Source organism: Prionailurus viverrinus, chromosome C1, assembly GCF_022837055.1.
Source record: "Prionailurus viverrinus isolate Anna chromosome C1, UM_Priviv_1.0, whole genome shotgun sequence".
In the NCBI taxonomy this organism is placed as follows: Eukaryota; Metazoa; Chordata; class Mammalia; order Carnivora; family Felidae; genus Prionailurus; species Prionailurus viverrinus.
In genome coordinates this window covers 203,741,259-203,766,909 of record NC_062568.1, presented here as the reverse complement: position 1 = coordinate 203,766,909, position 25,651 = coordinate 203,741,259, and the positions used below count along the sequence as shown (strand labels likewise).

General features: G+C 54.6%; 1 protein-coding gene across 3 annotated transcripts in view; it reads left to right on the top strand.

The window, feature by feature from the left end:
- KAZN (kazrin, periplakin interacting protein) overlaps positions 1 to 25,651 on the top strand; it is a 165,350-nt gene that overhangs the window by 31,735 nt on the left and 107,964 nt on the right. For 2 of the 3 annotated variants that reach the window (XM_047869742.1, XM_047869740.1), the window contains exon 2: positions 4,883 to 5,074. In XM_047869742.1, the coding sequence (XP_047725698.1) occupies positions 4,883 to 5,074 (192 nt within the window). Of the gene's footprint in view, positions 1 to 2,202; positions 2,207 to 4,882; positions 5,075 to 25,651 lie in introns of all 3 variants that reach the window. The other variant, XM_047869741.1, reaches the window with a different exon arrangement.

Genomic DNA, 25,651 nt, shown 5'->3' with positions numbered 1-25,651 from the left:
CCGGGCTCACACAGCATTAGACAGCAGCTCCCCTGAGGCAGACAACCCAGCTCTTCCAACTCCAGCTTCGTCGCTGTTTCTGAGGAATGTGGTCAGTCCCTCGGCACAGAAGGGAAGAGGAGTTGTGGGATGGTGGCACGCAAGGTTCCCACCGCGCCGAGCACGTGTAAGCGCGTTACGTACAAGTCTCCTTTATTCCCACCACCCCCGCTTTACAGGTGAGGCATCGGAGGGCCAGAGACGGGAAGTGCCTGCCCGTGGCCCCAGAGCGCCTCCCCCCCCCCATAGGCTGCGGTCTTGTGCGTCTCCCTGTGATTACAGTCCCGGGGTTGCCCCGAGTCTCTGCCTCTGGGAGGATCCAGGCTGTGCGCGATCTGGGTTTACACCCCCAGCCAGGGCGGGTGCAGTTGCTAAGCTCGGACAGGCCTCTCTCCTTCCACAAAGTTGTTTTTCCAGCCTGGTCTCCTAAGACTTGGCTCCCGCGGGTGCCCCGCCCTCCTGCTGCTTCAGGGCCTGGCCCAAGGGGTGTGGTGGTCAGGTGGCACCTGTTAGAAAGGGGAGCTCAGGAAAATTCCGCCTCTGTCACTGTTAGCCAAGGAGAAGGGCACCCAGCCACATCTTGCTCTCTGCTGTCACCTAAGCGCAGGGTGCAGGGAAGGCTGTGCCTGACCCTTCTTAGCCTCTCCCCCCTCCCTCCTCTGAGGTGCTCTGGCAAAGCCCTTTCTCGTGATCGCCCCGTATCGTTGGGCCAGAATCCCCGTGGATGGGAGTAAGGTTGCTGGGTGAAACGCAGCACGCCCAGCGAAATTTGAATTTCAGATAAGCCATGAATACATTTTAGCATAAATATGTCCCGTGTAATATTTAGGACAGGCTTATCCTAAAAAAATATTTGCTTATCTGGCATTCAAATAGAAGTGTGCATCTGGGCGGGGGGGAGGGGGTGGGGAGGGAGGGAGCACTGTTTGTTTTGTTTTGTTGTTCTAACTCTGGCAACCCCAAACAGATAGCATGTTGTAGCTTATGTGAGTCCTGAGACCCAGAGAGGTGATGGGGCTTGCCCAAGGTCACAGCAAGGTCCTGGTCGGGACTGGGTCTGAAGCCAGGCCTCTTACAGTTCTCCGGATCTGTGTAGATACAGTAGGCGACCTTAGTGGCCACTTCAGGGCCGTCTGACGAGGCCCAGAAGTCACATCCCCAAGCAGACAAACAACAGCAAACTTCTCTGCCACCTGTGTGGTAATGTGAACACAGATGAGAACTCAGAGCACTCACTCGTACGTTACTCGGTGACTGCTGAGTGGGGACAGACCCTGGCAGGCTCAGGGGTTGGGAAGAAAGAGAATGTATCAGTCTGTTCTGGCTCCTGACCAAAATACGATAGACAGAGTGGCTTGTAAACGACAGACGTGTTCCTCACAGTCCTGGAGGCCGGAAACCCCAGATCCAGGCACTGGAAATTCAGCCTCTGGTGAGGACCCTCTTCCTGGTTTCTGGACAGCTCTCTATTTGCTGTGTCTTCATGCAGTAGAAGGGACAAGGAAGCTCCCTGGGTTCTCTTTTATAAGGGCACTAATCCCATTCATGAGGGCTCTATCCTCATGACCTAATTGCTTCCCAAAGACCCTACCTGTACATACCATCACCTGTTAGGGTTCAACATGTGAATTTGGGGGGACGCAAACATTTAGTCTATGGCAGGGAGCGAGGATGAAAAGTCCAGCGTCTTGAGAACTGCTAGAGATGGGTCACAGAGGAGGGGTCAGGGTTAAGACCTTTTATAATCTGACCCTGGCATACGTCTCCAGGCTATCTTCTGCTCTTTCTCACCTTGTACCCATTTACCCCCCTCCACCCATCCATCCAGGGGCCTCTGCTTTCCAGCCTCCTAGGCTTTGCTCATGCTCTTCCCTCCGCTTGCCAGCCCTTACATCTTCCAGGGCCCATTTCAGTGTCCTTGTACCTCACGCACATGCAGCTCCTTGTGTTATGCCTACCCGTGTGTGCTGCTTCTACTCACCAGAGACTTCTTGAGGCCGAGGGTGTTCCCTTCTCCTCTCTGGACACCCTACACTGGGCCTGCGGTGTGGACAGCCTGCAGATGTTGGGCCAGAGCGAGGGGAGGGGAGCGGGCCCCCACAGCAAACCTCCTGCTTTGCGGTTTTGCCGAGAGTCTTGGACGGTCCCCAGCTTGTATTCGAGCCGGGCGATGGCCGGGTAGCCGGGCGCTCCCTTGCAGACGGCCCGTCTTCGCGGAGTGCGGATTTGGGGTCCTTCAGCCCGTGCTCCCGGTGGGGTCTGGGAGTGCCAGCCTGAGGACGGGACCTGTCTGTGACATTCACCCAACGGTCCCCAGGGCCCGGAACGGTGTCTGCCATGGGGCAAATGCCCGTACACTCTCGTGGGCTTGATGGATGGGCCGAGGGAGTCAAGGCGACTGTCAGTGCGTCACCGCACGCTGTTCGGGGCACCTCCGACCCCGCAGCAACTGGGACGGAGCGGTGGGGCTCGAACTCCCGAAGCACAAGACCGTGACCTGAGCTGAGGTCTGATGCCTCGCCGACTGAGCCACCCAGACTCACCCCTGGATGAGTCTGTATCTTCGGGACTGAAAGGTGGCCTGCGGGAGGTCGGAGAGGGCCGCCAAGGCCGCTGCCTAGTGGCTCGACCGTGGGAGCGCGGCCGGGAGGGTTTTCCGCAGGGAGTGAGGTTCTGCGCTCTGCATCTCAAGGGGGCCCTCAGGCTTCTGTGGGGAGACGAGGTGGGCGGAGGAGGAGCTGGGAGGGCCGGGGCATCCCCCCTCGCACACGTGGCCGCCGAACCCAGGAGGCCTCAGGGAGGGTGGTAAGAGGGGGACAAGGGACAGGCCGGAGTCAAAGCCACCTTTTCGCAAAGCCTCTGGTGGCGGAGGGACCGCACGTTCTTGAGGCCTTAGCTCTGCTTCCCCTCGCCTGCCCCGTGCCCCGTGCCTGGCTCTGCCCTGCTCGCCTTGACCCCAGGACCCCCGAGGACTGCAGGTCACAGTGTTGCAGAATGCCGGGCGCCCATAGAGGGTGAGACGTCTAGGTTGATGAGGGCCACTGCCTCGCCAGTATTGAGCACTTCCTGTGTGCCTCCAGCATGTCCCGGACCAGGCCCATGCCATGCTGGGGGGCGGGGGGGAGGGGGGACACCTTCTGTGTCACAGTCCAATGAGGGTGAGATCCATCTGGGGGGGGGGGGGCATCTGAGGCTCGAGGGGGAAGGGACTCGCTCACGGCCACATGCCTCTCTGGAGCCAAACCGGAGACCCAGTGACCCCAGAGCTGTGCCCCAGCCGTGACCCTCCCAGGCAGGGACGGCACCCCCAGTCCACGGCAGCGTGAGACCTGGCGAGAGGGCCTCCCTGAGGAGGTGGCACGGGGGGAGGGCCTGTGCGGCGGAGAGGAAGCAGCCGCAGCGAGAACAAGGGGAAAAGGGCGCTCTGGGTGGAGGCCGCTGCAGGGACACAGGCCCTGAAACCGGGGACGGCTTGGCATGTTGCAAAGAGAGGGACCGGGGTGGCAGGGGGGCGGGAAGGAGGGGGCGCCGTGCGTGAGTTCAGGGCCGTGTTGTCAAGGGCCGGCTCCCATGAAGAATTCAAAGTCTCCCCCGGGGCGGCTCGACCCGGCGGCTGGGTCAGTTGAGCATCCGACTTCCGGCCGGGTCACGATGTCTTGGTTCGTGAGGTCGAGCCCCACGTGGGGCTCGCTGCTGTCCGCGCACAGCCCGCTTCAGATCCTCTGTTCCCCTCCCTCCCGCGCCCCAAAAAGAAAGAAACATCCCAAAACAACGTTTTTTAATCTTCTTTTACAAAACCATGGGGTGAGCACCCCGACCACGAGGCTGGCTCCCTCACAGGGTGCGGCAGGGGCGCGGGTGGCCCAGTGAGGCTGCTTGACCCTGCCTCCCGCACCCTCCGCGGCTCGGGGTCTGCTGCTGCTCAGGCGAGCGGGCCTGGGTGCGAGGGTATCCGTCCACCTGCAGGGCTGAGCTGGCCTGCAGACTCACGGGGGCCTCCCAAGGCCCCCGCCCCCCGAGGGACACCACGTTCTCGCCCTCGTGGGTACGCGGTCGGGTTTGGGTGGCGTGGAAACCCCCGCCCCTGGTGTCACCGCCGTCGGCGCCCGCTTGGCCCCGTTCTCCCGCACGTTCAGCCGTGAATGCCGAAGTCCTGTGTCTGCACGGTGCTGGGTTCCCGGAGACCCCGTGTTCCGTGCCACCCGTCGAGTGTGCCTTTCGGGGATTGTTCCCTGAGCGTCAGACTGGGAGCTCAGGCCCTGGAGTTGGCCACGTCTGGGTTCGAATCCCAGCTCTGCTACCTGCTGACTTTCTGACCTTGGGGAGTTACTTAATCTCTCCGAGCCTCAACTCCCTAATCTGTGAAATGGGGGCGAGGCTGGTAGCCGCCTCAGGAGGGTTTTTTTTTGGTGGGATTAAATGAGATAGAGCATCTAAAGGTCAACGCGGCAGGCTGCAGGCTCGTGGCCGGAATCCTGCCTCCTGTCGGCTCTTCGTCCTCATGCATGTTCCTGCCTTTTGGAGGGAAGACGATGTCGGCCGTCGGAGTGGACGCTCTCAGTGCCGGGACGGCAGCACCAGAGAGCCCTAGAGAATGTGGCAGGGGGTGAGGGGGGCTCCCACCAGGCCTGCTCTGCAGGTGGACATGGGGCGCAGGGCTGGGGCAGGGGCTCTTGGAACAAAGCCAGTGGCTTTGAGGTTTTTCTTCCCAGCACACACGTAGGAAGGGCCTCGAATGCAGAGCAAACACGAAAAGCCAAAGCACCTTGGAAGTGTCCCCAGAGAAAGTGAGCGAGCACGAGCCAGTGTCCCCTGCCTCTAACCGTGTGCCCTTCTCCCCTAGTGCTCCTGCGGGAAGAAGTGTCCCGGCTCCAGGAGGAAGTCCACCTTCTCCGCCAGATGAAGGAGATGTTGACGAAGGACCTGGAGGAGTCGCAGGGTGGCAAGTCCTCCGAGGTCCTGTCAGCCACCGAGCTCAGGGTCCAGCTGGCCCAGAAGGAGCAGGAGCTAGCCAGAGCCAAAGAAGCCTTGCAGGGTAAGTGACTAGTCGGTGGCAGTTCCCTCCCTTCCCTCGCCTGGGGCTCAGGCTTGGGCCACAGGGGCGCCGAGGAGCCGGGGTCCTGCCTCTGCAGGGGGGAGTGGCGCGGCCACGGGGGTCTCCCAGCGCCTAGACCCCCAGCTGAGGCCGCCCTGTCCCCTTTTCAGTAGATGTCTGCCTGTCGCAGTGTCGGAGGCTTATGTCACTCCCTCCTCTGGGTGACCGCCACCTGCTCTCCATAGTGGCCGTCCAGGCTCACCTCCCTCTGAGGCGTGAACGGCAGGCGGGCGTCTCTGCTAGATCAGGATGTGGACCCAGCAGCTGGGTCTCCTCTTTCCCGCCATTCTCGAGGTCCTTAAGCACCTCCCCTCACGGGACGGTGTAGATGCGCTGAATCCTGTGCTGGAGGAGGCGTCCGTCCACCACGTTCGCTCTCGTTCAACGTGGCGGTCTCTCGGGGGGCTCGGGGCCCTTCTCCCGTGGTCGGCCTGGAGGGGGCTCCCCTCTGAGAAGTGCGGTGTCCAGTGTTCTCTCCGAGGAGACGAGAGAGGAGGTGGGAGAGAGTGTGGTGCTTTCTGGCTGAGCCGGGCCACCTGCAAGCACCACGCGGCCAGCCAGAAGCCGCTTTAGGGAAGGAGGAAACCAGCGGTCCCACGTGTGCAGCCCGCTCTCCCTAGAGCTAGCCTGGGACACTAGCGGCTGGCATACCCATCACTCCTGGGGGCCACCTGCCCGCGCTCTTTGGGGCTTGGGAGGGGTCTCAAAAGGTTATTCAAGCAAGGTTGAGAGTCATCCTCTAATAGTGCGTGGAGACCTCGGACCCGTAACCCAGGGAAAGAAAATGGCTTTTGGGGCTTCCTGGATTCTCTGGAGGCCCCCTTACTGTCTCTGATTCTCCTGGGCAGGGCCGGGGCGGGGGTGGGAAGCAGTAAAACTTGGCAACCTGCTTTCCACGTGCCATTTTACTAGAATGATAAATACCCTGAAAACTTCATTTTTGAAGCCAAAGCGGTTTTATTACTTAGGTTGAATTCAGGCTGCTATTGCAAAGACATTCCAAAACAGAGTGGCTTAAAGAATCTGTCTCTGTCTTCCATAACCACCAAGCGGAGCATTTTAGGCTGCAGGGTATCTCTGCTCTCCTTCGGCCTGGGGGAGATCCAGGGAAAGAGTCAAAATCGAGGGGCAGACGTTCCCTTTGGCAAGAGCTTGGTGATAACGGCCATGCCCGCCTTCAGGGAGAGCTGGGGAATGTAGGGTCTACCTGGGCGTCCTGGCCCACCCACTGGGCTAACTGGGAGGGAAGCAGGGGCGGGGAAGGTGGGTTTTGCAGGCCAGTCAGTCGGCTCTGTCGTAGTGGGTTTCCCTGCCCGGAGCTGGGCTATGAGCAGCAGAACATTGGCACACTGGCCAAGCAGGCTGTCTGTCCAGCGTCCCACTAATGTCCCCCAGGAAGTCTGGAGAATCATCTTTGAGGGTGCACAGCCCCCTGTGAATTCTTTTCAGCAATACGTGTTACTCATAAAGACAGGTGAACCATTTCCTGCTGGGGTAGTGCTTCTGGTGGGGCCACTCAGTGTTCCGGGTGGTGTCTTCAGGCCAGAGGAGGCTGGTGGGATGTGCTGTGGTCCAGCCGATGCTGGGCGATTGGGAAGACATCGTGCCGGGCACATACGCATTTGCTGTCTGTGCAGCCATCCAGGAGTCTGGGCAGATCTGTGCAAGCTTCGAGCTTCCGGGGGTCTCCTGACATCACTCCTTTCTCAGGATGGAGACTCCAGTCACGGGAAATCTCCCTGAGGAAGTGCCTCGGGGCCTCGGGCTGGGCGAGCTGGTGTCCTTTGGTCTCCCTGAGTGCTATGACCCTGTGGAGAGTTGGGACTACCTTGGACGCAGTCCCAGCCACCTTTGCCAGTATTTATTCCAGGGACGGGAAGCCTGCTTTCCATGTCCTTGACCAGGGAAAGAATTCTCACCCATATTTGCCCTTCTGGACCCGTCTGGGGATGGGGGGGTGGTGGGGGCAAAATCCTCTCTAAGTTGTTTCTCGGTCCAAAGGAATGGGCAGGGGGCTAAGCAGAAGCTCATTTACCCACAATTCCCCAGCTCATGGGACAGACAGTCTGCCCTCTCCAGACCTCGTTCCTGGTCTGAGGACTGAGGCGATGTCTGTGAGGGTGGAGAGCTGCCTGTTAAGATGTGCGTGCTTGGGACGCCTGGGTGGCTCAGTTGGTTAGGCGTCCCGACTTCGGCTCAGGTCACGATCTCCCGATTCACGGGTTCGAGCCCCACGTCGGGCTCTCTGCTGTCAGCGAGGAGCCTGCTTCGGATCCTCTGTCTCCCTCTCTCTGCCCCTCCCCTACTTGTTCTCTCTCTCTCTCTCTCTCTCTCTCTCAAAAATAAATAAACATTTATATATTATATAAACATTAAAAAACATTATCTTTGTAACTCTGTGCTGTAAGGCGTCTTATCCATCACCAGAAGTCACGCACAGGCGCGGAGATCTGCCGGAGGGAGTGGCTCCCTTGTCAACAGCAATCTCAACAACAAGGGCTTGTCAGTATTCATGACAGGAAAGCCTTCTGGAGCACCTACTGTGTGCCAGCACTGGATCTGTCCCTCACCCCAACCCTACCAGGGGGTATCAACCCCCTTTCCCAGATGGAGACACCTGAATGAGGTTCAGAATGGTTAAGTAACTTGGTCAAGGTTATAGAGCTAATCACAAGCAGAGTCAGAAACTTTCCCCTGCAGGAGCATCCCTCTTCTTCCCTCTGGGGAATTCAGTCCAAGTGGACGAGAGCAACAGGAGGCCTTCGTAGCTCAGGAAAGGGGACGGCAGACTCTGGAGTCAGATCTGGGCTTGAATCCCAGCTCTTCCTAACTTATTAGCTGCGTGACCTCGGGCAAATTCCCTAACCTCTCTGAACTATATAGTTTTCTTGCTGAGGGTAACAAAACCAAAGCTGTTTCTCTTATAATTGGGGCCAATAATAGTAGCTACTTCAAAGGAAGAGGACACGATCACTTGTCATCAGGATTAAATGAGATATAAAGTGCTTGGCCCAGTGCCTAGTACTGTTAGTGCAAATACTTAGTGATTACCGGACGAGAGGGGGCTTGGCACACCTCGGATCTGCCTGAAGATGTTGGTCCCCTGATTCCCGTTAGGGGTGGCCCAGACCTTAGACCCCCCTGAGCCCACCGAAGCTCAAGGTCGCGGTGGTTCCCAAAAGCAGTGGGCACCTTCAGCCGGCCCAAGCATCCTGCCCAGCCTTCTCCAAAGTCATAAATAAGGCACTTTCTCCCCAGCCACAGCACGTGGTGAGTAAATTGCAGACAGATGTGGGCAGAAGGAGGCTGGAGCATGAAAAGGGATTTATATGCCCATAATGAGGAGAATGAGAATAAATGCGCAAAGCAAGTAAGCAGCAGATGTTGGGTGACGCTTGTTAACAGCCGGTGTCCCTGCAGTGGGAAAACACAAAGCCCCCAAAGACTTCCACCCTGGCAGTTCCCTGCCTACCTGCCCCCGTCTTTGCCTGGGGGTTGGATGAGACCAGAATTTTCCAGAAGGTGAGAGGATGAGGAACTCAAGCAAACACCAGAAGCACCAGCCCGGGGTTCCAATGCCAAAGCAAAGCAAAGGGCCACGTTCGGGGAGAACAGGGTTTAGAAGATTCCTTGGTTCCTTTGGGGATGAATCTGGAATGTCAGGTTTAGGAGTTCAGTCTCGCTGTGTGTGTAAAGGCAGAAGTCGAGAATGATCATTCAACAAAGAATGGCATTATTGTGTGTTTAAACATAACCGGGGTCCTCCAGCCCTACAGGTGCAGTGAGCTTGTGGCTCATGGGGCCCCTTTGGGGTGTCTGTCAATTTCCCCAGCCTCCCCCTCTCAGTTCCATTGATTCCCCCTGAGAATCAAGGCATTACAGAAACATGACCATGAAAATTTGCTTCTGCCCTTTTTTAATGGTGTGTCGAGTGTGTTGAGTGTTTTCTCGCAATAAATACTCTTTGAAAACATAATTTGTAATGACTACGTAATGTTCTAGCAAATGGAGGCCCCATAATTTAGCCACTTCCTGATTATTGGACACATGAGTTGTTTCCACTTTTTTCTCTTTGTTTTTGCCATTATATACCGCTGCACTAAAGATCTCGGTTTGTAAATCAGTTTATTTTCTTAAGACAACATTTCTCAAACTTCCTGGTCTCCAGACCACTTTACACTCTTTACAAAATTGAGGACCCAAAGAGGTCTTTTTAAAAAAATTTTTTTTGTAAATGTGTATTTATTTTTGAGAGAGAGAGAGAGACAGAGCTCGAGCAGGGGAGGGGCAGAGAGAGAGGGAGACACAGAATCTGAAGCAGGCTCCAGGCTCTGAGCTGTCAGCACAGAGCCCAATGCAGGGCTCAAACTCATGAACTACGAGATCATGACCTGACCCAAAGTCGACACTTAACCAACTGAGCCACCCAGGTGCCCCAAAGGAGCTCTTATTTATGTGGTTTAGTTCTGTAGGTGTTTACCATTCTAGAAATTAAAGCTGAGAACCTGTTTAAGTCTCCGATGATTTATTTTTAAACAACAGCAGTGAAACCATTACGTGTTAACATAAATTTAAAATTTTTAATGAAAAATACTTATATTTTCCCAAACAAAGCTACTTGAGTGAGGAGAGCAGCAGCGTTTTACATTTTTGCAAAAGCTTTTTAACATCAGACTTTCCAGAAGACTGCCAAATTCTCATACCTGCTCCTTCAGCCAGGCTACGGTGATTTGTCGTTTGAGTTGAGTATCTGGCAGCAAACAGATAATATTGGAAAAGGGAGGAGGGTATTAATTGCCTTATGAGGTGATTGTAGGTATTAGTAAATTTGTTGGCATACTAAAACTCACTAGATGGTAGTATCTGAGAGATTTGCTGCTGTGTGCAATCTCAGACTTTCTCTGGTGAGGGTTTTGTGTTCTGTAGCAGTCAACATAGCCATTGGTCTCGTCTGCCCTTTGAAGGGATACTGTACCACACACGATTTTTTAGCATCTACTATTGATCGCTTTTTAAAAAATAAATGTTTATTCATTTTTGAGGGAGAGAGCATGAGCAGAGTGGGGGCAGAGAGAAAGGGGGACAGAAGATCTGAAGTGGGCTCTGCACTGGCAGCAGTGAGCCCGATGTGGGGCTCAAACTCATGAACCGTGCGATCATGAGTTGAGTTGATGGACACTCAACCCACTGAGCCATCCAGGCGCCCCTACCATTGATCACTTGAGCAATGCATCACCTGAATGATCACATCTTCTCAGTGATGACATACTTCATTATCCATCACCAAAAAGTCACATTTGTTAACATCACCACTCATCTCATCAGAAAAGTCTTTAAGTCTTGAGAAGCTGTTGGCATGGTGGCACATCACATCTGCCGAAATTCTCACTTTTGTTTGAGAGCTCAAATTTTATCATCGACAACCAATATGGTCAGTTGTTTCTTAGAAGGAACAGGCTCACTTAGTTCATTTGTGGACTTAGTAGTTTGCCAGGTACCTCGGTTAATACATTAGTCACTTGTCTGTCAAGTACACGTGGTATTCTATGGCAAAAGTGGCTAGTTTAGCTTGCAACTCAAATGGTCATGCAAATGTCTTTCGTCAAGATAGCCTTTGTTCTTTGGTATGCAGCAAAAGAGCTTTCAATGTACCTCCATTTAAAAAAAATATGTACTCAGGGATCAAGTTTTAGTAAAATTAATAATTCTTACTGCTTCATCAAGGACATTCGGAAGCAAAACTGTGCCCTCCCCGTTTGTTTGTTTGTTTGTTCTTTCAAGAACAAGCGCATGGTGTCAAGAACATAACGACTAATATGGTTTGATGCCTCTGCCTGGATTTCTGCTAAGATGGTCAGCATTTTTCTCTGCGTTGCTTTCATACCAATGGTGAAAATACACAGTAAAAAAGGCAAACAGCATCATAGCATTATTATGAAAATAGTTTTCCTCATGGATCCCCTGAAATGATATTGCTGGTGGTAGTGGCGACAGCTAGCATTTCTGAGCAATGTGTTTATGCTACATACTCCAGAACTTTAGCTCATTTAGTCTTCCCAACAAGCCCAGGAGGTGCGCCGTGAGTGGGCCAGGAGTATGTGCAGTACCTGGTTCGAGCCAGGTTTGGACTTCAGCAGGGTGGACTTCTGCCCTTAGGGGATGCTGGCAGGGACAGAGAGGGTACTCATGCAGGGGAAACAGCTTGAGCAGAGGCAGGAAGACCAGCCTGTGTGTGGGCTGGGAAGGGAAGCCCCGTGTCAAGGCTTTGCAGGAGGGAGGTGGTAAGAGATGATCGTGGAGAACCTCGGGGGGCATGCTCAGAAGTTAGGGGACCGGGGAAGTTTGGGGCAGGAGACAATATCAGAAGTGGGGTATTCTAGTGTGTCCCCATGTCCCTTTCCCAGCCTTTGCCATCTCCTCTCTCGCTCTCAGGCATGAGGACATACACACGTGTGATTATGTACATATGGTTCCTGGGTCACCTCCTTTCTCTCCTCCAAGCCCTGGTTCAGCCTCTGCTTCCTCCAGAAATCTTCCTGGACCTTCTCTGTCTGGTAGTTCAGGGCCGTGGTGGTCAGGATCATGCCCCCACCCCAGAATGCCTGCATCCTAATTCATAGAACCTGTGAATATGTTAGGTTATGTAGCAAAGGGGAATCAAGGTTGTTAATTAGATGTCCTTGAGATGGGGGGTTCCCCAGGGTTCTCCAGTGAGCCCAGTGTAATCACAAGGGTCTTCCGAAGTAGAAGAGGGGGCAGCAGGAAGGTAAGAAAGAGGGAAGGAAGTGTGATGACAGAACAGAGACTCAGTGTGAGGATTTCAACCCCATTGCTGGCTTTGTAGACGGAGGCAGGGGCCACGAGCCAAGGAATGGGGGGGCACCTATAGAGGCTGGAAAAGGCCAGGAAACGGACTCTCCCCGAGAGCCTCCAGAAGGAACGTTTCCTAGATTTTAGCCCCCAAGACCCATTGCAGATTTCTGACTCGAGAACTAGAAGACAAAAAATACGTATGGTTTTAAGCTACTAAATTTGTAGTAGTTTGTTAGAGCAGGAGGAGGAAGCTGAGAAGGACCTCTCCTCCCTGTACTTCTCAGCCCCAGATGCTGATCCCTGTCAGGACTTAGCATGTAGTGAGAGATGCCTGCCAGGCTCCCGCAGGTCACGGCACCCAGCACAGAGCTGGCCTCGTTAGCTCAACCAAGCAGGTAACCATCAAGTGAGGAGAAACGATGCCTGAGTTTCTCCTCTTCCGCAGGAGTAAGGCCTGTTGGGACCTTTTCCTGGCCCCGGAATGGGGCCTTTTCCTTTCCTTGCCTTGGACCAAGCTCTTCGAAGGAACTGAGCCTTATTGAGTTTACTTATTCAACAAACTGAAAACCTCCCCACACTAGGATCTGTGCTGATGGCTCAGAATTCAGGGGCAAATCGGACCCCGGTCCTGCCCAGAACCAGTGACGTGCCTAGAACCCACAAAACACTCAGTGCAAGTTAGTTGAATAATATTTTTCTTTCAATGCAGCCAGACCTGTAGATAAGCGTGTGTGCCACAGATATTCCTGCTTCGGAAAGTTCTAGGTTACAGAGACTGTCTTAGACCTGGGGCAGGAGGGGACACCGGTGCCCTTTACATTCCCAGTAGGCGTGGCCGTGCCCTGGCTGCCATTGCAAATGTAACCAGGCCTGCAGACGGTGGGGTGCAGTAGGGTAGAATGGTGTGTCATCGATGCCGGGATGGCCCTGCCCCCCTGCTTCCTCACACACACATCCTTGTCTCCCCAGCGCCATGTGGGTTGGAAAAGCAACCTGCTTCCCTTCCCACGTGCATACTCCATGCTCTGTTTCGTGCCTTCCTCCAAAGACGTGTTCATCCTCTGAGCACCTCATCACCCTGGATTGAATGTGTGTGTTCCTCTTCCGGAAGTCGTGTGCACAACACTAACACATCTCTCGGGCCCCAGATCCAGCCTGGTGGCCGTTGGGGCTCCTGCAGGGGGCACACCCGGAGCCAGCGCCTCCGACCCACAGCCCCGACAGGGAAGCCTCTTAGCTGCTGAGTCTTCGGACTGAGCGGAAGTTTCCAGAGAGTTTCAACTCTACAAAAGGAAGACAAAAGGTCTTCCTAAGAGACTACTGACCACTTTTAACTATTGTTAACAGAGTTGAAGGCATCTTAGGCTCCAAATTTGATCCAGTTGAAAATCATTTATGGTCAGGCAGAAGAAGTGCCCAGAACCTTTGCTGTTCTGTTGCAGCGGTTGGCTGGGCCATTTGTCCCCAGGGGTTTTGCTGTTTCACACGGTGGCTGGATTCCTAAAAAGGGCACAAGCCCGAATGCACGAGTAATTAAAAAATTATAATAAATAAATAAATATTTATACATATAAGTATTTAAGTTTATTAAATAAATACTAAATAACATATTAAAAATAAATATTCATTTGCTTCTAGAAATAAATATTCTTGTGTCTGAGATGTGCAGAAATGCTGCAGAGTCCCTGTGTCCCCACCTTCCTTCATTGTCAGCGTCATAGCCTATCTGGAACGGTACACAGGCACTTTACAAGCCATTTTATTTTTATTTCTTTACCTTTTTAATGTTTTATTTATTTTTGAGAAAGAGAGTACAGGAGGGGGAGGGACAGAGACCCAGAATCCGAAGCAGGCTCCGGGCCCTGAGCTGTCAGTACAGAGCCCGACGCGGGGCTTGATCTTGTGAACCACGAGATCCTGACCTGAGCCGAAGTCAGATGCTGAACCGACTGAGCCGCCCAGTGGACCCAGAAGTCCTTTTTACGAGTCATGTTTGCTGATGTCTCATTGGCCAGAGCACGTCACGTGGCCATGCCCAGCCTCACGTCGGGTGGGGACTCCACCGGGCTGTGGATATAGAGAGGTGGGCTCCTTGCAGCTGCTTCTGTGGATCTGCCCCAGAGAGCATTGTAAATGGAATCATTTCCAGACTCTGCCCTCGGGTCGGGGCCCTGGTGACTGACAACGTATTGCAGCCACTTTGCCCCTTTGGCTGTTTTGCTTTTTATCAGTCTCTGTACCTGAGGGACTGATGTCCTCGTCTGCGGATTTTCACACTGAGTCGTCCCCTCTGTGAGTTGGAAAGTCAGTCCGCCCTGAATCTCCACCACCCCTTCCCCAACAAGGGCCCTTCTGACTGTTGTCCCACACTTCGGGTTCAATTCTCAGTAGATTTTACTACAGTTAGTGTTCTAGTTATGGAAATCTTCCATCTATTCTGAGAAAAACCGAAAGACTCGTTTGTTTGGAAATTCACAGACACCCTCTTGGACTCACCCCTGCATACCTGGTGCGGGTTCTCGAAGCAGGTACAGAGCCCAACCGCTTTCATTCAGAAAAAAGAAACTGTGTACACCCATTCTACAGGTGGGGTGACTGAGATACAACTGGGGTGGGTTGCTTTTGAGTAGTAACCATTGCAGCTGATATTTATTTAGCACTTGGAATGTGCCGGACTCTCTTCTTCTGCTTCTGCTGCTTGTACCTCTCCTGCTTCTTCTTCATGTTGGTTTATTTTGCGAGTGAGCAGGGGAGGGACGGAGAGAGAGGAAGACAGAATCCCAAGCAGGCTCCACGCTGTCAGCCCAGAGCCTGATGCAGGGTTTGATCTCACAAACTGTGAAATCATAACCTAAGCAGAAATCAAAAGTCAGAGGCTTAACTGACTGAGCCCCCCCCCCCCCCCCCCCCGCCAGCGCCCCTGATCTCTTCTGATCGCTTTGCCTGGATGAACTCACTAATCTCCCAAGAGCTCTGCTAGATGGGTGGTGTTTATTAGCCTCAGTTTCCCCGTCCGCGGCATGGGCGTGAGAGAGATGAAGGAATTTTCTGCGATCTCCTGGATGGTAGGTTTTGGAACCAAGGCTTGGTCTCCGCTGAGTCTGGTTTCCAAACCTCTATTCTCTGCAGATCCTTAGCGGATACTTCGTTGATTCTTCAGGCGTTGGGGGCAGAGGAAGTAAGGAAAGAGGAGCGGTCTGGATGTGGAAGCACATCAGAGGCCCCTTGAGATACCGGAGCCCCCCCTCCCCTTTTAGAAAGTTTGCATACGACCCACATTAGTACCTGGTTTCACTAACTGGAAGAAATCCAAAGAGGATTTCCACTTTTACCAAAAAAAAAAAAAAAAGACGAAAGGCAAAAATAGCGTTGGGCGTTTGTTTTGCAGCGAGCCCCTACAGGGGCAGCACGCACCCCAGGCAGCCCGTGCGGCCCCGCCCAGCTCCTTGCCTGGGGACTCCGTGCAGCATCTCAGCATCCAGCCTTTGAACCACATCTGGGAGCATCTATGCTTTGTCTCCATTTGTGTTGTGCATCCACTAGCAAGCTGTGTCCTAAGGTGTCAGAAAAACCTGAGAGAGGTTACTTTTGGGGGTCCGGGCACGCTCACAAAGTTTTCCACACACGTTAATGGCAGTTGCCTCTTTGCCTTACATCATTTTGGCTCACCCCGGGTTTCATAGGAACGCTCCGCTTTCGGAGAGCGGGGGAGACCTGTGCCAGGATCTGGGCACGCGTTCCCAGTCTTGGCTGGGGAAGTTGTTCCAGGGAATAAAGGCGGGTCTCGTCCACACAGGCCAGGAGCTTCTTTTCCTGTCCTTCCTTGTTCCCTCCAGGGTTCCGTGACCACCCTGCGGCCCTGGGAGACGCCAGCGGTCTCAGCGGCCGCAGAGGCTGTGTCCCAGGTATGAGCAAGGGCTGCAGACCTTGAGCCCCTGCTTTACGTGACCCCTCACTCCCTTCCCAGGAAGGGTTGGGGATTGATCGGCTGAAAGGGGACGAACGGACCGGGTGTGAGAAAAGCCACGTTCTCCAGCTGCCTTTCAAATGGCGTTGCCCGAGACCCCATTAAATTCTGCTTGGAGCCGTGGCCTCTGTCCCAGTGGAGGTCCCAAGCCCACCTCGCCCTGACAGGGTCACGACACGGCCCTGAGCCTGTAGCAGGAAAGCGAAAGCCACGCTGGCCTCTGTCCTGGGAGGAGAGCTTTGCTATGAGCGAGGGAGGGGTTTTCTTCAGAGTTGCAGGGACCCTTGCTCGGCTGGGGTGAGCACTGGCCCCAGAGGGCCGTGGACATGGGCCAAGTCTGACACGGGCCTCACCCATGATTCTCGTCGGCCCTGGTCGACTCCCCAGGGGATGCTCTCCTGGCCTCAGAGACCTCGGGGGTGGGGGTAAGGTCCTTCCTGTAAGAGCGGCACTGCTGATGTTTGATCAGGCACGGACAAAGCGGGGCTTCGCGGCCTTGACTGAAACACAGGCGAAGCGGGTAGGGAACAGGGATGGCACCTTTTCACTCAGATTTAGCAAGCCTCATCCGGGACCTCCTGGGGTTATTAGCCCCGTGCTGAGCCCTCCACACATCTTCGTTTTCTGGTAACCTCCGAACAACCCCGTGACACAGGTAGAGTGAGCCTGGCTTTACAGTTGGGGAAACCGAGGCGCCAAGAGGATCTTGCCGCCTGCGGGTCTCGGCGTTGGAACTTGACCCAGATCCGTTACCACCGCACCAGGGTTAGTTTTTGCTCAACGGAAATCTCTTCAGTCTTCATAAAGTCATACCCCACTCGCTTGTCTATTTAACAAACGCTTGTGGAGATCTATTTGCCAGGCGTTGTTCTGGGCCCTCGGGGTAGGTCTGTGAGCAAAACAGACAAACGGTCCCTTGGTCATGGAGCTGATGTTCTAGAAGAGTGCGCCAGTTGGTAACCGACGTATAACAAACTGGCCCCAAATCTTAGTGGCATAAAACAACCACCAGTGTCCTTATATGTCATGATTTTGTGTCGGGGACTTAGCGGGGCTCAGCTGGACAGGTCTGCACTTCCGTGTGGTGTCAGCGGGGTCCCGCCGTGGGGGACCCTTCCACCAGAGTCCAGGACGGCTGCCCTCATGTCTCATGCCTTGGGGCGGGGAGGGGGGGGCGGGTCTCAGCTGGAAACGATAACCAGAGCACCCGCGTGGTGGTCAGGCCTTGCACGTGGAGACTTAGGGCCCCCCGCAGAGAGGGTCCTCCACGCTTCTTATGGCCTGGCCTCAGACGTCACTTGGCGTCACCTCTACCACATTCTGTTGGTGACGGGCCGGCCACAAGGCTAGCCAGACCCCACGCTGTAAAGAGCACGAGGTACGGGAGACACTATTGTGTCCGTCTTTGCGAAAATACCATCTGCCACAGAGGAGAGGGAGAAGGCCAGCGATCGACAACGAACAGAGTAGAAATTAAATCGCCCGACTTGGAAGATTTTGAAGGACCAGGGGAACGTGGATGTTTTACAGCCGGGTGAGATGTGACCCAGCCATTCCCTCCCCGGTGTCTGCTCACCTGGGAGATGACGTATCCGCACCAAGACCGGCCCAGAAATGGCGGTAGCCGTCTTCCTCATCATCGCTCCAAAAGCAGGAAGGAGCCCAGATGTCCGACAGATGCAGGGAATCCGGTGCATCCTCTGGTGGAATCCTACTCGGCAGTAAAGCCACAAACTACGGATCCACGTCGCCGCATGGTGGGCCTCAACAGAATCACGCTGAGCGACAGAGCCCAGAGAGGAGAAGAACGTATCCCGGATGATTCCATTTACATGAAACTCTAGCAAATGAAAAGGAATCTGTAAGGTCAGAGGGATGAGTGGTTGCCTGGGGCGGAAGGAAGGACAGGAGCATGGCTCACAAACGGTGGGAGGAGACTTGGGGGTGTTGGATGTGTTTGCTGTCTTGATTGTGGTGATGGTTTCTCGGGGGACGCGTATGTTCCGACCATCTCTAACGGTGCATATTAAATAACGTGCACTTACAGCCATTGAAGCCGTATTTAAAGGGGGGTAGGTGAATGAGGGGTCCTGGGGATGGTGCGTTTTGGGGTGGGCAGCATTTCCCAGTACCCCATAGGCCACATGGCTCAGGCAGACTCCAGCTTCGCCTCCGTGTCCTGCACGCCGGCCTCAGCGGGCCACAGAGGGGACCTGGCCCCGGTGGGCAGCGTCCGGCCCGTCCAGGCAGAGCCTTGAGCTAGCTGTCAAGGCCCCAGCACGCGGGGCTCCTGGGCTCACATCCCGGCACGCAGGGCTCCTGGGCTCACATTCCAGAAACAGGCAGAGACCAGAGAGGTCCGAGTCTGTGTGACCGTGGCCTGGGCTTCCGGCCCAGCTCTTTAAATAGCTCCAGCCACCTGGACTGGCCGGTGCCTAAGACACAAGGTGCTGCTACCCGCCAGGCAAGCTGGGCAGGCCTTTGTGCCCGAGCCCAGCGTGTGGGCACAACAGGAGGAGAGGCATTTTTTGGCACTCAGAATAATGTAGAAATTTAGAAAGGAGCATTCTAATTCTGCTCAGGGTCAGGTACTACAATAGAGAAAAGATGGAGGTGAACATCTGATGGTTCAGTAATATTTTTTTTAAGTTTATTATTTATTTGATAGCATAAGTCAGGGAGGGCAGAGAGAGAGAGAGAGGGAGAGAAAGAATCCCAAGCAGGCTCTGTGCTGACAGCACAGAGCCCGATGTGGGGCTTGAACCCACAAACTATTAGATCATAACCTGAGCTGAAATCAAGAGTCAGACACTTAACTGAGCCACCCAGGCACCCCGGCTCCATAATATTTTTAAAAATAATATACGCATTTTGGGGCGCCTGGGTGGCGCAGTTGGTTAAGCGTCCAACTTCAGCCAGGTCACGATCTCGCGGTCCGTGAGTTCGAGCCCCGCCTCAGGCTCTGGGCTGATGGCTCAGAGCCTGGAGCCTGTTTCCGATTCTGTGTCTCCCTCTCTCTCTCTCTCTGCCCCTCCCCCGTTCATGCTCTGTCTCTCTCTGTCCCAAAAATAAATAAACGTTGAAAAAAAAAATTAAAAAAAAAAAAAAAAAAAAAATAATATACGCATTTAATGTATACATAATTAAAATACATATTTACTGAATTTTAAAAAAAATTTTTTTTAATGTTTATTTCTTTTTAAGAGAGAGACAGAGCACGAACGGGGGAGGGGCAGAGAGAGGGAGACACAGAATCGGAAACAGGCTCCAGGCTCTGAGCTGCCAGCACAGAGCCCGACGCGGGGCTCGAACTCACGGACCGTGAGATCATGACCTGAGCCGAAGTCGGCTGCTCAACCGACTGAGCCACCCAGGCAACCCTGAATGTTTTTAAAGAATTTTTTTAATGTTTATTTATTTTTGAGAGAGAGACAGAGTGGGAGCAGGGTAGGGGCAGAGAGGGAGACAGAATCCGAAGCAGGCTCCAGGCTCTGAGCTGTTAGCACAGAGCCTGATGTGGGGCTCGAACTCGCGAACCTCAAGATCATGACCTGAAGTTGGATGCTTAACCGACTGGACCCCCCAGGCGCCCCTTTACGGAACACTTTTATAGGCTAGGAATGCATGGGCTGTAAATCCCGTATGTTGTCTCGGATAATCCTCCCTGTTTTTTAGACAAGAAGACTGGCAGAGCAGTAGCCTCCTGAAAGGTGGAATTTAAGCCCAGGAAGGCATGGGTGGCTCTAGGGCCTGCGTGACTTCACCCGTGGGTCCCGCTGCTGTTTGCTTAAGTGGTTAACGGTTGGTTTTTACGACGAATCATTCGTGACGTGGCTCCTGGAGTGAGGCTGGGCCTATGGGTCAGAGGCAGGGGGGCACCTTGGAGCAGGCAGTCGGGAGGCCAGGGCTCTCCGTCAGGCTTGCCCCTGACCTCTGCAGACCTCGTCTGGAAAACGGGCGGGTTGGGCCGAGGGTTGTGACAAGTCCCACTGGAATGTGAGCCGCATACTCAGAACACAGGGGGAAAGTACCTCCCGGAAAGCCAGACAGAAGCTTGACGCCACAACCGGCTGCCTGCCTGTCGCCGGTCACAGAGAGTGCTGCGGGGCCTGCCACTTTCACCCCGGCCCAGAGAGAAGCTTCGGGGCCCACACCCAACAGCCCAACCTGGAAGCCCTTAGCCCGCTGACCTCTGCAGCCCCTGAACTCTGGACAAGTTGCCCACCCATGCGCTTTGGATCGTGAAGATCTACAAGAATCGTTCTGATTCAGGCCTTGCCAGCAGAACTCGGTGCCCAAGGAAAGAAAGAAGTCTTCAGCAGGACCCCATGGGCTCAGGCAGCAGGAGGGGGCACGGCCCAGGACTGGTCAGTGTCCCCAGCGCCTGCCGAGCCCCAGGAAGAGGCTGTGCTGTGCTTCCCTCGGTAGGTTCTGTCCTGGATTCGGGGCCCAGCTAGACGCGGCTAGAGGGTCGGCCTTCCTGGTGCCCTTAACCCTTCTCTCTCCCACCGGGTGTTGGGCAAGGGGCTCAAAAAATGGGTCCTGAGGTGAAGGCTTCGGGACTGTCGCTGAAGGCGGCTGTTGACTCAACATTTTAAGGCCAGGAGCGCCCTGAGGTCAGGGTCTGGAGCATGTTATCTCTGCCTCTCGGGGGTTGTTCCCATTCCTGCTGCTGTACGGCAGTTAGCAGGGCTGGGGAAAGAGGGACCGAGCAAGGACGAGATGCTTGCTGGGCCCCCAGGGCTGGGGAAGTGCAGAGTGAGGGCCCACACCCCACAGGTACATGCCCACGGTCGGTCGGTCACAGATTCCGGAAGGTCCTCGTGCTCGGGTGGCATTCCCCAGGCTGGGTTTCCTGGTTGTAGGACCTGTCGGTGTCATCCTGAGCGCTGACCTTTGTCTCCGGCACGGGGACCAGGGGAACGCGTCACTGCCTCTGAGTCATTTAAGGAATCTGGGCACTGGCTGAGCACCAGTGTCACTGGAGAAAAAAGGGCCCCTGTCTTTCTTCCTCGTAGTTCAGGTGACTGCAGATTGGGGGAAACTTGCTTCCTTCTTGGGCAGAAAGGTCGGGGATGGCCCTGGGTGGCTTCCCGGGGGAGGTGGGCGGATGGGGACTGGGGGTCTCTGGCCAGACCTGCCAGAGCGGGGCCATTGGCAGCTGGAGCTCTCAGAGGAACGTGGCTTTGGAGACCACTAGCTCGCACGCCGACCAGGACTGTTCAGGGGCCGGCTGAGCGTTGACCTCTCACGGCTCACCTGCGCAGGGCTGAGTGTTGGCAGGCGGCAGGTAAGCCTCGAACCCGCCGTGAGGCGCATGTCCAGGTAAAGAGCAGAAGAATGAGCTGGTCGGTGGGGCATCTGGGGGGCTCAGTCGGTTAAGCGTTCGACTTCGGCTCAGGTCACGACCTCACAGGTCGTGGGTTCGAGCCCCGCGTCGGGCTCTGTGCCGACAGCTCGGATCCGGGAGCCCGCTTCGGATTCTGTGTCTCCCTCTCTCTCTGCCCCTCCCCCACCCCCGCTCGGGCTCTTTCTTGCTCTCAAAAATAAACATTTTTAAAAATGTTCTACTTTAAAAGAAGAAGAAGAATGAGCTGGTGGGTGATGTCTTGCTGAATGTCGGGGTTTTCCAAAGCACCTGATGACAGCTTGATAAATGAGGATGGTGGGGAGTCAGTCAGAGGCTTGTGGTCCCACGGATGGGAATGTTGTGTCTCCTCTTTGGATGAGAAGTTGGTAAAGCCCCCCTTCACCTCTTTGGGATCTTCCATGCCCACCAGGGAACCCCTGAAGGCAGTGTTCTTCTATTCTTGGATTTCTTTTCATCCGAGAGGGTTTCTGCTTCCCACTCTTCTGGAGGTCCGCGCTCCCCGCCCCCAGGCTGCCAGCACATTTGAGGGGCAGTTTCACGTTGGCGATGGATGGCCACTGGGCATACTGGGGGTTCTGCTGTAGGCTGTTGTCATATGGTCTGGAGGCTCCGCTTGCCACGGAGGCTGGCTGGGGGCGGGGGGGTGGGGGGAGGTGGCCTCGCTCCCCTGCAAGTGTGAGGGCTTTCCTCGGGCAGAGGTGGGCTTTCCAAGCTCCCCCTAGAAGGGGGGGTATGATGCCAGGGCACGGTGGCCTCTGTTGCCGTTCAAACTTCGTTGCTAGTAAGTCGGAAAGATGGTGAATAATTTAAGGGTGGGATCTGTGGCTCAAAACAAGGGGGCTTCCTGCCTGCCACGTTTACACTCTGTGTGAATGCCAAAAGCAAGGGCAGTAGAGATTTCCCAATTCATAGCGAGCAATTAGGAGACGCTTCCCTAGGGAAGGGAAGGTGCCCCTCTGAGCTTCTGAGGTCAGCCCGAACTCTCAGGAGAGAAGTGACGGCAGGGAGCGTCCAGGAAAGCAACCCGCGGCTCGTGGAATCCTGCCCGCCATCTTACAGGATGGTTCCTAATCTCCCTCCTACGTGGAAAGAGCAGGGATGCACGAGGCCATGCGGGTGGTAGAGACAGGACCAGGCTCCACTTGAACTTTGGCCAAGTGGCTCAACCTCTCTGTCTCCTGTTGGTGGCCCAGGGATTACAACAGCACCTGCTCTCCGGTCCTGAGGATTTAATGAGAAGATTCGTAGAAAGAGACAGCGACTGTATCATTTATTTATTGTCTAAACTGGGAGGGTCTCATAAGAGAAAGAGGGCCCTTTCAATAGAGTCCTGAAAAAAATAATAATCCTAAGGTTGTTCCTGGGACATTAGGAGTAAACTGGGACTGTCCCAGGCAGACGGGACCTGTAGCCCTTGACCAACAGGATAGGATCCGAGTAGCTGGACAGGTGTCAGGCAGGCATTCCAGGTCAGGGAATGACACAAACAAAGGTGTGGGGGTGGGATGCTCATGGTACACACGGGTGACCGTGAGGTGGCCGGCCTCAGGGCCCACCTGCCCCACTGGCCCTCCATTGCACCTGACCCTGTCGCCCGGAGCACTTGCTTGCCTCCGTTGCAAGTTCATCTGCGTTCCTCCGAGACCGCTCATGATATATGAGGACACCACAGGCCACTCGGTTCTTTATGGACCTGAAAAAGACATGATCTTTCCCATGACAGAGAGGTTTGAAAAACACTCCGGTGCTGTGATAGACGGGAGGGAGCGGAGGCAGAGACGTTAGCTATTAAATCACGGAGTGCATCCTCGTTGACACCAGAGGAACGGAGCTTTCAGGTGGTGGCTGCAGGACGGACGCGGAAGGCAGGGGAAGGGAGGTGGGGCGGCTGGAGGAGGCTCGCATCCCTAGCCTGCGCGGCTTCCGTGTGAAAACCTCAGCAAGAGCACGTGATGCCCTGAGAAGGAGGCGTTTCCAGGCAACTGATGTTCCGCACCCATAGGGCCCCTGTGTCTCCTGGTGGAGCACGGTGTTCTGGGGAGTCAGGTTCCCAGAAGGGCGGAACAGTGGGGTCTAAGAGATGCTGGGAAAGACCTCCTTTCCCCAGAGAAAGACTGGGGAAGGGAGCCGGGACCCGGAGGCCAGGCTCTGGGGGCGAAGTGACATGCCCCAGCTAAGCTGGAAGCTGGACCTAGACTCCCCACCCTGGACGCTTAGTGTGGTCCTCGCTTTTGACTGCCTGTGTTCCTAAAAGAGATTTCTAAACACTTTAATGAAATCTTGACCCAGTAGCGTAGGATCTTAGCTCAAAAAGCGTAGGCCAGTCACCAATCTGGGGATCGTAAATGCGTGTTTTAGACATTTGTGGGGCTCCCACTAGCCTCTGTGGAGACTTGGTGCAAATTAGAAACAGCCATATAGACAGATTCAGAAAAAATGTGCCCCTTCCCACTGAACACAGTCCTGCTGCCCTACTAATGCCTCAAGTTTCTCTGAGCCCTTAAAATGCAGCCCTTGGGCGGAGGTGAGCAGGCTTGGGCTTGGGGGTGGGGCCAGGGCTCCGCGCTCATGCCCTGTGAGCCAAGGTTGTTCTCAGCACCCTGCGACCCCGAGGGATGCCCGGCCTGGGGCCGTGACTGTGTGATGGCAAGAGGACTGGAGACACAGTGCTGGATCTTTCCACCACCTGAATTGCTAAAGACGTCTTCCTGTGGCCCCCGAGCCTGGTACAGGAGGCGCAGGTGCTGATGTACGAACAAGAAGTGCCAATGAAGAGCGAAGGCCCGCACAGGCACTCTCCAGCCAGCACCCTTGGCCTCTGGCTCGGAGCACTGTGGAGGGAGCTCCTGGCCCCGCGACGGGAGCCTGGCAGCTTGTCCATGATCGTCAGGGCGAGAGGCCAGAACGTTGCTTTTGTCTCTTGAAGACACCAGGGAGCCTTTTTTCTCCACAAAGGAGAAGGGCACGCTTCTGAGGTTTCTCCAGAGACCCAGAGCTCTCCTCGCCTGTACGCAGAAGCCAGCGTGTCGTTTCGGGCCTCGTTGGTCCGCGGTGTTCATGCCCAAGTGGGTGGGCATGGTGACCGTGAATACCACCCCTGCCCCCGCCCGGATGCCCAGCCCAGCACCTTCGGGATGAGCCCTGGACTTGGCCCCGGGGCCAGAGCCTTCAGCCCAGGGCTGGAAGTGTAAGCAGTAGATTAAGAAGATACAAATTACATCTGCCCAGAGGTATCATTGCTCACCTCTCCGGTTGGCAAGAGCACACAATGGCACCAACACACCTGTAGGGGACTAGCACTCTCACACATGCCTGGCAGAGACGCAGAATGGTGTGGCCCCAGTGGGGGGAAAGCGAGGCACGGCGAGCAGAATCACATACGCATTTGCCCATTGATCCACCAGTCCCCCTTCAGAGGGTTTGCCCCGGGAATAAAACACAAATACGAAACAGGTTACCCTGTACTCCTCATGGAATATATCCGAAGGCAGAGGGTGCTTGGGTGGCTCCGTCGGTTAAGCGTCCAGCTACGCCTCAGGTCATGATCTCATGGTTTGTGGGTTCAAGCCCCATGTCGGGTTCTGTGCCGACAGCTCAGAGCCTGGAGCCTGCTTTGGATTCTGTGTCTCCCTCTCTGTCTGCCCCTCCCGTACTTGATCTCTCTCTCTCTCTCTCTCTCTCTCTCTCTCTCTCTCAGAAATTAAAAAAAAAAAAAAAAAAAAGAATACACCCAAAGGCTTAAAAGAACAGAATGGGAAACAAATCTTAGAAGTTTACATAGGTTTGTTGGCAGTCCTTGTGTAATAACCGTGGACTTATTCTGTGACTACGGAATAGACCAAATAAGTAAAATACTGTTAGGGACCAGGATCGCCGCTGGAACATGGGAATACAGAACGGGGGAAGGTGTTGGATGGGAGTTGGAGGCGTCAGTATGCTCGTGATCTTGTGTGTGTGTGTATAATTTACATATATACATTTTATATGCACGTGCGTATGTATGAGATTTACGAGCCGAAATCACAGAAAGGGCAAAGAAGCAGTGACTTGTGCAGCAATGCACACGCCTGGTGCCCACAGCTCACTGCTGTTCCCCGTGAGAAGGAGCCAGGGCTCCTTGGACCTCAGTGGAGGATCCCGGGTGTGGGGCAACGGAAAGTAACAAGGTATGACTAGGCCATCCTGTCGTTCTAGAAAGCAAGGATGCATTCAGAGACAGATGCGTCAGAAACCAGGCACCGGTTGGAAGAGGCACCTGCTGACGAAGATGAGATACTTTGAACACCCAAAACAATGAGAAAATTAGATTCTTTTTTTTTTAACGTTTATTTACTTTTGAGACAGAGAGAGACAGAGCATGCACAGG